The 12,523-nt window shown below is 45.5% G+C and overlaps 2 protein-coding genes across 5 annotated transcripts in view; one reads left to right on the top strand and one right to left on the bottom strand.

The window, feature by feature from the left end:
* Positions 1-6,181, bottom strand: part of ABI3 (ABI family member 3) — a 13,752-nt gene extending 7,571 nt beyond the window's left edge. Inside the window, exons 1-3 of one of the 4 annotated variants that reach the window (XM_027872691.1) lie at positions 5,782-5,803; positions 5,205-5,246; positions 1,473-1,640 (exon numbers count right to left, since the gene is read on the bottom strand). In XM_027872691.1, coding sequence (XP_027728492.1) covers positions 1,473-1,640; positions 5,205-5,207 — 171 coding nt within the window. In that variant the 5' untranslated portion in view covers positions 5,208-5,246; positions 5,782-5,803. Of the gene's footprint in view, positions 1-1,472; positions 1,641-5,204; positions 5,247-5,781 lie in introns of all 4 variants that reach the window. The other 3 variants (XM_027872690.1, XM_027872689.1, XM_027872692.1) reach the window with 3 other exon arrangements.
* Positions 6,182-10,420: 4,239 nt separating this feature from the next.
* On the top strand, positions 10,421-12,173 carry GNGT2 (G protein subunit gamma transducin 2). Its single transcript, XM_027872666.1, has 3 exons — positions 10,421-10,443; positions 10,912-11,018; positions 11,836-12,173. Exons 2-3 carry the CDS (start codon positions 10,935-10,937, stop codon positions 11,959-11,961), a joined length of 210 nt encoding a protein of 69 aa, XP_027728467.1. The 5' UTR covers positions 10,421-10,443; positions 10,912-10,934; the 3' UTR covers positions 11,962-12,173.
* The last annotated feature ends 350 nt before the right edge of the window (positions 12,174-12,523 follow it).

The following is a 12,523-nucleotide window of genomic DNA, read 5'->3' as shown; positions in this document are numbered from 1 at the left end:
GTGTGTGTGTGTGTGTGTGTGTGTGTGTGTGTGTGTGTGTGTGTGTAGGGGAGGATGGAGCCATTTCAGTAACTTCCTGTGGAGAGGGAATGGCAATTATTATTAGACAGACAGGAACAGGAGGAAGGGAGAAAACATGGAATCCCCCAGGGGTGGGGTGGGGGGATGTTGGGAGGGAACTAGATTAGCTCAGAACACATCATTCCAACCGAAGGGGCGGGTGGGAGGGGCTTTGGGACCTGAAGGACTGGATGGAAAGGGTGGATGGATCAGCTCTGTTCCCTCCATGGAATTCTCACTGGAGACACGGAGCCTGGAGAAGAGGAATTGTTACTGGGGCCAGAGGAAAGGACACACCTCTTCAGCTGGTGGGGGGGGATGGGGGGAGGGGGGGAATTCACATGTCATAGGCCAGAAGTATATGTGCACTTGTGTATGCAGGAAGGAAAGAGGACAGTGTCAGGGTGAGGGGTGAGGAACATGTTCATGCAGAGGACTGCCTCCAGCCTGAATACACCCCAAATGCTAATCTTTTGCTCTAGGGTGCTATCTCCAGTCCACTGCCCATCCTCTACTGGAGATCAGGGCTCTTTCTCCATCTCCTAATACAGTGGAAAGAATGCTGGATGGTGGAGTCAGAGGACCTCATTTGAATCCAGTCTCTGCCACTTATGATCTATGTGACCTTGGACACGTCACATAACCCCTGTGGGCCTCAGTTTCCTGCTCCTTCAAATGAAGGGGTGAGACTAGATGAGTTCTAAAGTCCCTTGTGTCTCTAAATCTAAGCTTCTTGAGACCACAAGCATATCTGCAGACAAAGCCAGGAGTGAGCACTGGGACAGATTCAGATTCCTTGCCCTCCAGACAACCAGTACAAAGACGGAGACACTCTGTGTGTGGGAGCTCAAAATAATTTGAAAGGGCAATGTCCACAGTGGAATTAGGGATTTGATGGCTATTATGGATGGAGAATGGCTTCCTGGGAAGAAGGATCCAAGACAACAGTTCTTGACCATTTTTGTATCATGGACCCTTTGGCAGTTCATGAAGACCACTTCTGAAACAGCATCCTTAAATGTGTAAAATAAAACACATAGAATTACAAAGGAAACCAATTCCATAAAAATACAGCTGTCAAAATATCTTTAAAAAAAAACCAAGTTGTTTTGTGGCTTTTTTTGTTTTTGTTTTTTGTTGTTTTTTTTTTTTTTTTTGGTGAGGCATTTGGGATTAAGTGACTTGCCCAGAGTCACAGCTAGTGAGTGTTAGGTGTCTGAGGCCCGATTTGAACTCAGGTCCTCCTAATTTCAGGGCCGTGCTCTATTCACTGAACCACCTAGCTGCCCCCTAGACCTAAGGTTAAGGACCCATAGTCAGGTGCAGGGTAGAAGAAGGAAGAACAGGGTTCAGATTGGGTCTGTTGGATTGGGCCAAAGACAGCTTCTTCTGGCTCTCCCACTACCCCTTACCTGGTCCAGTGTGCTCACATTGGCCTCCACCTGCCTCAGCCCTGTGTCCTGGAGATCCAACATCCTCAGCAGATGGCCAGCCAGATTGCTGATCTGGTAAGCCACACTGGCCAAGGCCTGAGTAGTAAAGGCCATGGTTTCCTCCAGGGCTTTCCTCTTTTCTGTGGCCTGGAAGACATGTAGTTCTACTTTCAGCACAGCCCTCTGCCCAGACCTCACATGCATCATTGCTCATCAGGGCTGAAAAGGCCCTCATACAAATCTCTCTTCTTATACATGAGCAAACTAAAGCCCATGGACAGGAAATGATTTGCCTAAGGTTTCACAGAAAATAAGGACTTCACCCCAAGTCTCATAATTGCAAATTAAGGACCCTTCCCACAACTATACCACAACTATCACTCTGAGGGAAGGTAAAAATAGGAGAAAAGGACCACCCCAGAGGTTAAGTGCACCAAGAACAATGCTTCAGTATGAATGATGAACAAAGAAGGGCCCACGCCACCCTCAAAAACCCTAAGTGGAATCCCACCTGCAGAGCTTTCACTAGAACGCTGGAATTTAGATGGCATTGCCAGGAATTTGATTTTTTTTTAGTTGGTAGAGACAATTGAGCTTATTAGAAGGGTTCTAAACCTTTTTTTGTGTCCTGGACTAACTTTGGCAGTTTGGTGAAGTCCAGGGACCCCTTCTCAGAATCATGTTTTTAAAAAATTGAAAGAAATGCTGAATTTCAGCTAGAGGTCAGTGAAAACAAAGATGTGATATTTCTCCCCAATCCAAGTTTATGAGCCCCCTCAAGAGTCTAAGGATCCCAGGTTAAGAACCCCTGGCTACCAAGAAGAGTTAGCCCTGGCCACTATATGTCATGTAAGCTCTTCCGTGACTGCCTCTATCCCCCTTCCCACAGTGGTTGTATAGTGTCTTGGGGTCTATTTCTTCTGTCCCTTAGACCTTGTGTTCCAAAGTCTCTCTCTCTCTCTCTCTCTCTCTCTCTCTCTCTCTCTCTCTCTCACTCCAAATGATTTTTCTCTCCTCCCTAGGCACAAGCATGACTGGTGATGGCTCTGTCCATCTGGTGGAATAGTTTTCTTTTCCCAGACAGTAGGGTTGAAACAGGTGATCCACCCAGCTTCCTTTTTGTCTTTAGGTACCCATGGAGACCACCTGTCCTCCCTGGCTATTGGTGGATGGACTGAGAGGGAAAAAGGAGAGAGATAAGAGGGCAGGAGGACAGGACAGATGAGTTTTCCCATTCATTCATCCATTTGTCAAAGATTTATCAAGGGTCTACTATGTGTAAAGTCAATAATAATAGTAAACATTTATTAAATGTCTACTATGTACCAGGCATTGTGCTAGGCACTGGGGAGATATAAACCTAGGTAAGAGACACCATCCCTGCCATAGAGGAACTTGCAATTTAGCTGGGGAGATAAGACATGTACACAAACAACTATAATACAGGTTAGAATATGATCCATGCATGGGAGAAGTCCAAACAGAGACTTAAGGAAGGAGAGAATAATTAGTTGCTATGTGGACAAGCACAGAAGTGGGAGATTAATTAATTACATTAATTATAGCCAGAGTGCTGAAATTGGAGTCAGGAAAACCTGAATTCTTATCGGGCTTCTGAAACTTATTTACCATGTGATCTTAGGTAAGTCACTTCATCTTTTTTTTTAGCCTCAGTTTTCTCATCTGTAAAATGGGAATGATAATAGGACCTACTTCCCATTGTTATTGTGAGGATAAAATGAGATTGTATATGTAAAGAATTCTGCAAACACTATATCAGTGCTAGTTGTTATTATTATTCATAATGTTTATTATTGGTAATAAACATTTATTAAACATTCACTGTGTACAGAGCACTGTGCTGGGCACTGAGGGACTATATAGAAATTTTAATTTCAGCTCTGATAGTGAATACCTTGGGGAACTCACTAAACTTTTCTGGGTCTTAGTTTCTTTTGGAAAATATAGGGTTTGGGGGTGGCTAGGTGGTGCCGTGGATACAGCACTGGTCCTGGAGTCAGGAGGACTTGAGTTCAAATCTGGCTTCAGACACTTAACACTTATTAGCTGTGTGACCCTGGGCAAGTCACTCAACCCCAATTGCTTCTGAGAAAAAAGAAAACATACAGTTTAGAGGAGAAGATCTAGAACAAGAGTGTGCTAGTAAATTCAGGGGGGAAAATGTATCCAAGATACACTTTTAAGTTGAAACTGCCATTTGCTTCATAATTTTCTCAAGTCTAGACAATCCACCAAACAATGAAGCAAGCCCTGATTTGTGGCATGATTTCTGAGGTAAATGCTCTCAGGAGCTCAAATTGACTCCAGCTTGAATTTACAGACAGTCTTTAAGGTGTTTTCCAACCTTCATTAGGAAACAGCTGTTTGGGCCCAGTCCTGGAAGGGTAAAGGCTGGATCCCATCCCTGAACCCTGACCCTGGCTTTGGCTGATGAGGAGGAGGCCCCTTGAGTCAAGTGGGGAAAGAGGATGGGTCTGGGGGGTCAGGAGGACCCTACAATGGAGTTTAAGATTCTTCCCCTCCAAGTCTCATACCAATTACTCCAGATTAGGAAACTCAGCCAATCCTGAGAAATGAGCTACACAGAACTGTGGTTAACCCTGGCATCTCCTTGCTACACTTGTGGTTTTCCTGACACCTGGTCAGACTGGGGAGAAGTGTGAACAGGGGATGGGTAGACCAGGGGCTTTTTAAATAACAGCATTGACCAGCCACCCATCTTCCCCCAGCTTGATGAAACCGCCTGTAAGCTTCCCAGACAGAGCAAGGAAGACAGCCAGTTATGATCTGGAAAGCCTAATTAGTTCACTGAATTGCAGAGACCAAAGCCCCCGAGCCTCTAAGAGCCCCAGTTTTTGCCTAAGGTACCTTCGCTGACTGAATGAGTTGCTTCCTTCCCCTTGACTTCAGTTTCTTAATCTGAAACATCCCTCCTCTTTCTCTCCCTTCCCGTAAAGCAAAAAAGAGCATCTCTGGAAAATGCTTTGACATCTCCAGAAAATGCTTTGACATCTCCAGAAGGAAGGACTTCCGAAGCAGGAGGGACTGTTATTCTCGTGGGATATAGATGAGAATGTTGAAGATAAGACACAAACAAGCCAGGTAGCAGACACAAGATTTGTACCCAAGGTTTCCTGACTCCAAAGCCAAGGCTTTCTTTTCAATTGTTGAACTGAATGGAGTTACCTCACATTACAGTAAGAGTGAGACTGTTCATCAATGGCCCAAGAACAGGTGCTATTTTGCATACTGTTTAGCATCTCATTTGTATGATACAATGCCAATAGGAATAGAAATTCCATCATTCTGCCCCTCCCATATGCATATACATAGAGCCCTTGTTCTTCTCCCTCAATGTTTTTCCACTGGTTTTCCCTAAACAACATCTCCTCCCCCTACTGCACCCTCACCAAAGTGGCAAGCTTCTTTTGGCTTACAATTCTGAGAGGAGCTGGGGAAAGAGATCCAGAGAAGGCAGATAGCTCCAGCCAAGTCCCTTATAGTAGCACCCAGATGCTTGGATAACTACAGAATCCAGACAACTGTAAAAATCCCAGAATCTTTTCTCTTAGTTGGCAGGTCCCTCCCAGAGATCGTTTTGCAATTTCTTGCCTCTAAGTCCCAAACTAACACGATCTAACCCATCTTCTCTTCTTTGCCTTAAGTTTTCCTAGGACTGACTCAACTCACCATTAGCTTTCTTCCACTCCTTGCTCCAGACAGTTCCTATGCCTATCAGGAAGAGTTTTGTTTGTTTTTTCCTGAGGCCTCCTCTTCTCTGGGTGGGTGGGTGGGTGGGGGTCAGAAGGTGAGAGAAAGTGTGAAATGGTAAGGACATAGTTAAAGATGCTGTCCCCTCTCAATGGAAGACCTCAGGACTAAACACACTTAATTGGGCCCTGTGGCTATGGGGGCCAAGTGCTGTGCAGGTAGCAATTGGGGAAGGGGAGGGGGTCTTGCAAGGAAATGGAGAATTTTTTAGATGGGGGTAATCATTTTGGTTGAGCCTCCCCCACCTTGGGTTCCACGGAAAGCAGGTTCAAATGGCCCAGGCCCTGAGGCTGATGGGATTTGGTGTTCAGTGTTAGAGAGGGGAGTCAGGATTATGGAAAGGGACTTAGTATCAAGGATGGAAGAGCTCAGAGCCAGGGATGGGGAGGATCAGTGTTAAGAATGGGGATTTGGCTGGGGATGGCATCCAAGTACTAGGGAGCCAGTGCAATCAAAGGGAGGGAGTTTGGAAGGAGGAGAGTCAGGCACTACCTACCTGAACATAGTTGCTTTCACAGTAGTCAGCAACTCTGAGGAGGCTGCTGTGGTTGCTTCGGAGGGCCTCCCGGCCTGTAGGGATCTCAAACTCCAGGAGCTGTTGCAGTTCAGCCATGGCCCCCGTTTGTGGCTACCCTGCTCTCACTAAGCAGCCACCCAGAGCCACCGACTGGTTTTGTGCCTTTCCTGGGCTCTGATTGGCTGCTCTACTTGCCCTCCCTCTTGCTGGCTTTCTCTGGGGCCAGAGAAGCAAACCTGGGCAGGGGAGGGAAGTGAGGCTCATTCCCAGACAAGAGGAAGCCGATGTTTGCTCCTCTGGCCTTCTCTTGACTCCACTCAGCCCTTGGCCAGAGGGGAGGGGTGAAGCAGGGGCTTAATTGGGGGTCACTCCTCCCCCCCTCCCCTAAACTTACCCCCCTCAGAGGAAACCAAAGCTCAATCTGCTCCCAGGCCCCAGAGAGGAAGCCAGGGTGTGTGTGGGGGGAGGAGGGGAGAGGGAGGAGAGGGCTTGGAGGCTGAGGAGGAAGGAGGCTGGTCCTACTGCTGGGGGAGGGTGTGTGTGTGTGTGTGTGTGTGTGTGTGTGTGTGTGTGAGTTTTCCACTTAAGGGAGTGGGGAGATGGGAAGAGGGCAGAGGGTGGGGGCTTCCTTGGGAAGCTCAGAGATGAGTCACTTGGGGGCTGGTGAGCTGGCAGGACTAGGACCTGGAGATAACAATAAATAATAGTAGCAGGCATTTACTTAGTACTTTAAAATTTGCAAAGGATTTTACATGTATTATCTTATTTGATCTTCACAACAGCTCTGTGAATTAAGTGCTATTAATATCTCTATTTTGTAGATGAGGAAACTGCTTGAGAGAGTTTAACTGATTTGCCCAATGTCAATCAGCTAGTAAGTGTCTGAGGCAAGATTTGAACTCAGATCTCCCCAGCTCCAGGTCCAGCACTCCAATCACCACATCATCATCTAGCTGTCCCTAGGATAGGAGCTAGGAGCCTAATGATGCTGTTTTTTGTCTCTTCTGAGGCCAAACAGATGGAAATGGGCTCATGTTGTAGCTAGGGTATCAAAATTAAAGGCCAGGAATAACTTCCCAGAAATTCTCTAAGAGTTATCATGAAGTCTCTCAAGCATTATTATTATGAAGGGTGAAGATCCACTCTTCTCTGTGCCCAATAAAGGATGATAGGATCATAGATTTCCAGCTGGAAGAAATCTTAGTGGTTTGGTTCAACTCCCTCATTTTACAGATAAAGAAACTGAGGCACTGAGAATTTAAGTGACATGGCCAAGTTTATACATCCAGTAAGCATCTGGGGTAGGATTTGAACCCAGGTCTGCCTGACTTTGAGTCCATTGCTGTCTGCTATGCCAAGAGAAAACATGCTCATAATGCACATAGGTTACAAATTCTAATTCTAATGGAAACTTATTTCAGGGAGGCAGTGTGGTAAAGAGGAAGGAGCCCTGGGCTGGATGTTAAGAGCTCTAGGCTCTGCCTAATAGTAAGCTGTGTGACCTTGGGTACTGGGGGCCTGGAGTCAGGAAAACTCAGCTTTGTGAGGTCAGATCTGGCCTCAGACACTTCCTAGCTGTGTGACCCTGGGCATGTCACTTAACCTTGTTTGCCTCAGTTTCCTTCTCTGTAAACTGAGCTGGAGAAGGAAATGGCAAACCACTCCAGTATCTTTGCCAAGAAAACCCTAAATGGGGTCACAAAGAGTTAGACACAAGAGAAAAAAATGAGTGAACTCACTTTGGGTAAATCTTCCTCTCTCTAGGCTTTAATTTCCTCATTGGTAAAATATACAGGTTAGACTAGAAGGCCTTTAACGTCCCTTCCAACCTTAACGTTCTATGCATGTGGGTGGACAGCAGACCCTAAAACCCTAAGGAAGCCATGTTCCACACGGCTGCCAAAATGATCTTCCTAAGGCAAAGACATTGCAATGTTGCCAGATCAAAACTTGAGCAGTCCCCTGCTTGCTTCTAGGATGAAAAGAAAGCTCCTCCCCCTGACATTTAAGGTTTTCTAAAGTCTTCTTTTCAAACTGCTCCTTTCATTTTCTCTATGGTCCAGTCAACAACGAACGACTTTAGCTGTTTCCTGAAACTTGACATTACATCTCCCACCTCCATGAATTTGTCCAGGCATTTCTCCATGCCTGGAATGAATGCATTTTCTTATCTCCTCCTTTCCAAATTCTTCTCTTGTTTCAAACTCAACTCAATGCCTCTTTCCAGGAAGCCTTCTCAGATCCTCCCCAGATCCTCCCCAGCTCAAAATCTTCTTTTCTCAAATTGTTCTAGATTACTTTGTCTGCATCTTTTCTTGGTCCACATAAGGTCCTACATTGTGTTTCAGTCCTGCACGTGTAGAGCCTCTGCTCCCCCCTCCCTTCTCCACCTCATAGGATGTAAGCTCCTTGAAGGCAGGAACTATATAATTATCATCACCACCATGCTAAGTACTGAATTTGGATTTGACGTATTCCCAAAAGCAGGACGGAACGCACACTTCCTCACCACTTCCTTTCTCCATAACTCCAAAGTGAATCAAGGTTGGTTTTGTTACCCAGATAAAAGGCAAAGGGATGGACAAGATGACCCCTCAAGTGCCCTTGAACATTTCTAAGTTTCCTTCCTCTACTTTTTGAGTCTAACTCTGAATGAAGTGTACCTGAAGGCAGAGATCTCTGAGAACTCTTGGGAGTAGACCCAAAGGAAAATAAAGTTATGGCCCCTGACTCCAGATTTATGAGCATATACCCAGAATAGAGAAAGAGGCAGAAAGAAATAGACTAGGGAAACAAAGAAATGAAATGCAAACTGGAGAAAAGAGCTAAGAAGACCCCAAAGAGGAGTGTTTATAGTTAGGTGGAATTAATCATGGAAGATTTCAAGGAGGAAGAAAATGTATCAAATGGAGACTTATCAGATGAGATAATCTATGCGGAGTATATAGCTGTATAAATGCTAGCTGATATTATTATTATTTTTTTGGTGAGGCAATTGGGGTTAACTGACTTGCCCAGGGTCACACAGCTAGTACGTGTCAAGAATCTGGTCTGAGGGCAGATTTGAACTCAGGTCCTCCTGACTCCAGGGCCAGTGCTCTATGCACTGAGTCACCTAGCTGCCCCTTATTAGTTATTATTTAAAGCAGGGTTGGAAAGAGCAGGACAGGAGTGGGGGGAAGGGGAATGGCTTTCTCTCTCTTTCTTTCCTTTTGACCTCAGTTCAGGCAAAAGCTTGTTTGAAGGTTCAGGGTTGGGAAGGCGAGGTGTTGGAAGGATATTAGTGCAGGTTGCCTGGATGGGCAGAAAATTCAGGTGAGCTGAAGAGAGGAGGGAAAAGTTCAAAAGAACAAGATGAGAGGAAAAATTGGGGAACGTGGACTGGAATAGGAATTAATACAACCCAAACACTGCAAGAATCCATCCTGGTAGTAGAGGCAGCTGGGTGCTGCTGTAGGGAGAGCATTGGGCCTGGAGTCAGGAATTTTGTTCTTCATTTGTTTCGGTGGTGTCTGACTCTTCATGACCCCATTTGGGGTTTTCTTGGCAAAGATATTGAGGTGGTTTGCCATTTCCTTCTCCAGCTCATTTTACAGATGAGGAAACTGAGGCAAACAGGGTGAAGTGACTTGCCCAGGGTTGCACAGCTAGTAAGCGTCTGAGGCCACATTTGAACTCATGTTTTCCTGACTCCTGGCTAGGCTCTCTATTCACTGCAACCTCCTAGCTGCCCTGGAGTCAAGAACACCTGAGTTCGAATTCAGCCTCACATACTTACTAGCTGTGTGACCCTAGACAAATCACTTAACCTTTTTTTGCCTTAATCCACTGGAGAAGGAAATGGCAAACCACTCCAGTATCTTTGCCAAAAAAACCCCAAATGGGTCAGAAGAGTCGGACATAACTGAGCAACAACAACAAAGTGATGGGGGAGGGCAGGGAGGCAGGAAGATCACTTAGGTTGTTTCTAAAGTCACTTAGATATCCCAAGTCACAGAATCTTACACTTGGGACGTTAGAAGGGGCAGCTAGGTGGCACAGTGGATAGAGCACCAGCCCTGAAGTCAGAGACTAAAGTCCAACCTATAACTGATCAAGAATGCCCCTTACAATAGCCCCTAAAGTGGTTATCAAACCTTCCTCCTGAAGACCCTGGTCATGGGGAACCTACTACCCCTAAGGCATCATATTCTACTTTTGGACGTCTCTAAGTATTAGGAACTTTTTTCTTATATGGAGCCAAATCAGCCTTTGCTCCTTGTTTTTCGATTTGGGGCCAAGCAGATCAAGTCTGATACCCCCTTCAAATACTCGAAGACACCAATCATGTGTTAGTAGTCTTTTCTTCTATAGGCTAAGCATCCTCAGTGCCTCGTTTGAGATGATAAATGTGCTGGTTTGGGGACAGGGGTCAATTCCTTTCTGTTCCCAGTGGGGGCTCGGGTCTCTTGATAGGCTTATTACTTCATTAATCAGCTTAAGGATCAGAGATTTTGGCGTTAAGACCATCTGCTGCTTCAACAGAGAAATCTTCAGTTGGAAAGAAGAGGATCAGGCAATATCGTGGCCAGGACTGAGACAGGAGCCTCTCTGCAGATTTCAGGATAGCACCCCACCACCTACACACAGGCACATACACAGGTGAGGACTAGGGTGGACTGTCTTGGGGGCTAGATTTGAGTAGCAGGAGTTAGGCAGTAGGCTATAAATTCTCAGGAGTCTCCCTAAAAATCATTTTCAAGGGTTTGTGAATTAAGAAGCAAACCTATTGGGTTAATTAGCCCATGCTTGCCACCCACATTTTTCAGGAATGGGGGCTGGGGGCGAAAGCCTCAAACCAAAACTGGCCTTTTCTCCTCTTTCTCCACCTCTTTTCCATGTGTGACTCCACTATCAGATCAGGATCTCTCCAAGTGGGATGATCTCTTTCATCAGGCTGGAAGCTCCTTGCATGTAGACAGTAGGGTCTGCTTTTGCTTCATCCTGAATAAAGGGATTTAGGAATCATAAGAGAGGGAATCTAATGATTTCATTTGGTGGTAACTGGGGACGTAGAAACTGTTTGGTGTGATAGAGGCATTTATAATGTGGAGTAATGTATCCTTATAGGGTCCCTGTTTCTTTGGAGCAACATGGCTCAGGATCTCACTGAGAAGGAGCTGTTAAAAATGCAGATCGATCAACTTAAGAAGGAAGTGAAGAATGAAAGAGCCATGGTGAGTGTCTCTCTCCTTCCCTTGTTTTCTCTATCTGCTCATCTTCATGATAGGAGAGAGATGCACAGGAACAGGTGATGGGATGAGTTGTTTGTAGAGAGAAAGGGTAAGGAGGTGGTGGAAACTCCTTTCTAAGGAGCTGGAATCAGGGGAGTGATTGAGAAAGCTGGGACTGCAAAAATGGGGATGGATAAGACAGACCTGCCAAGGTTCCCTGAACAAAAAAAAAAAAGAGATCCTTGGATTCAATGTGGCCTGGAGATATGAGTGTCCATCCCCCTGCTTTTAAGTTGTCAGCTCACATAGATAAGACTAAATGGATAAAATCATTTGGGGAATTTGGGGGCAGGTAGGTGGTGCAACAGATTAAACACTTCCTGAAATCAGGAGGATCTGAGTTCAAACTTGACTTCAGATGCTTACTAGCTGTGTGACCCTGGCCAAGTCACTTAACCCTGTTTGCCTCAGTTTCCTCCTCTGTGAAATGAGCTGGAGAAGGAAATGGCAAACCATTACAGTATCTTTGCCAAGGAAACCACAAACGGGATCACAGAGAATGACATGACTAATCGAAACAAGATAAAGTCAACCCACATAAATAGGACAAAATCTTTGTGATTAAAGCCATCCAGATCCTTTCTCAGTTGCTGACTGAATTCTTTCAGATGCCTGACCACCACCCTTCATGCATTAGGGAAAGTCCCTGCTTTATATGGGGTGTTACGATGTTAGGACTTTGGATTGACAGTGGTGATGTACCATTTCCTCCTCCCAGCCAAGGATCTCAAAGCAAGGAGACTTTTTTTTTCTTTCACAGATTTCCAAAACGGGGAAGGAACTTAAGGACTATGTGGAAGCCAACGCTGGAGATGACCCCCTCCTTAAAGGCATCCCTGAGGACAAAAACCCCTTTAAGGAGAAAGGTGGTTGCATGATAAGCTGATCACCCCCCTTCCCCATCCTGAGCCTCACCCCAAGTTCCCCTAGCCAATCACCTACAGACCCAAACCCCAGGCAACCAAATGCCATTCTACTAGAGACCCTGACAATTCTGTCCACTGTCTTCCAAGGTCACATCCATTCTTTCCTAGTTAACTAATTGGGTGTTAAAGCCTTGTTGTACTGGGCCAGTGTAAGCCCAGCCAGGAAAATACTACCAGCTCAATCCAAAAGATTATCTGGAGGGCAATAAGACCTTAGAAATGAATGGATTAAAAATAATTTATTAAGTGCTAACCATGTGCCAAACATTTTGTTAAGTACTGGAGATACGAAGGAAAAAAATGAAACATTCTCTGCTTTCAGGAAGCATATACTTTAACTGAAAGATGGAAAGGTCATGAAGTCCTAAGAGTACATCAGCATGTCAGATGGCAACTCTCATGGGCCTGGAGGGAGTAGAGGTAGGGCAGATGGAGAAATCTCTAGTTCCTCTGTGTTACTGGAAGATAAGGAAGATGTCTGATCTGAATTTTTTTTGATCTAGGAAAGTCTAGAGTGGGGGT

The sequence above is a fragment of the Vombatus ursinus genome, unplaced genomic scaffold (assembly GCF_900497805.2).
Source record: "Vombatus ursinus unplaced genomic scaffold, bare-nosed wombat genome assembly UNPS02014801.1, whole genome shotgun sequence".
In the NCBI taxonomy this organism is placed as follows: domain Eukaryota; kingdom Metazoa; phylum Chordata; class Mammalia; order Diprotodontia; family Vombatidae; genus Vombatus; species Vombatus ursinus.
This window is presented reverse-complemented; position numbering and strand designations above follow the sequence as displayed.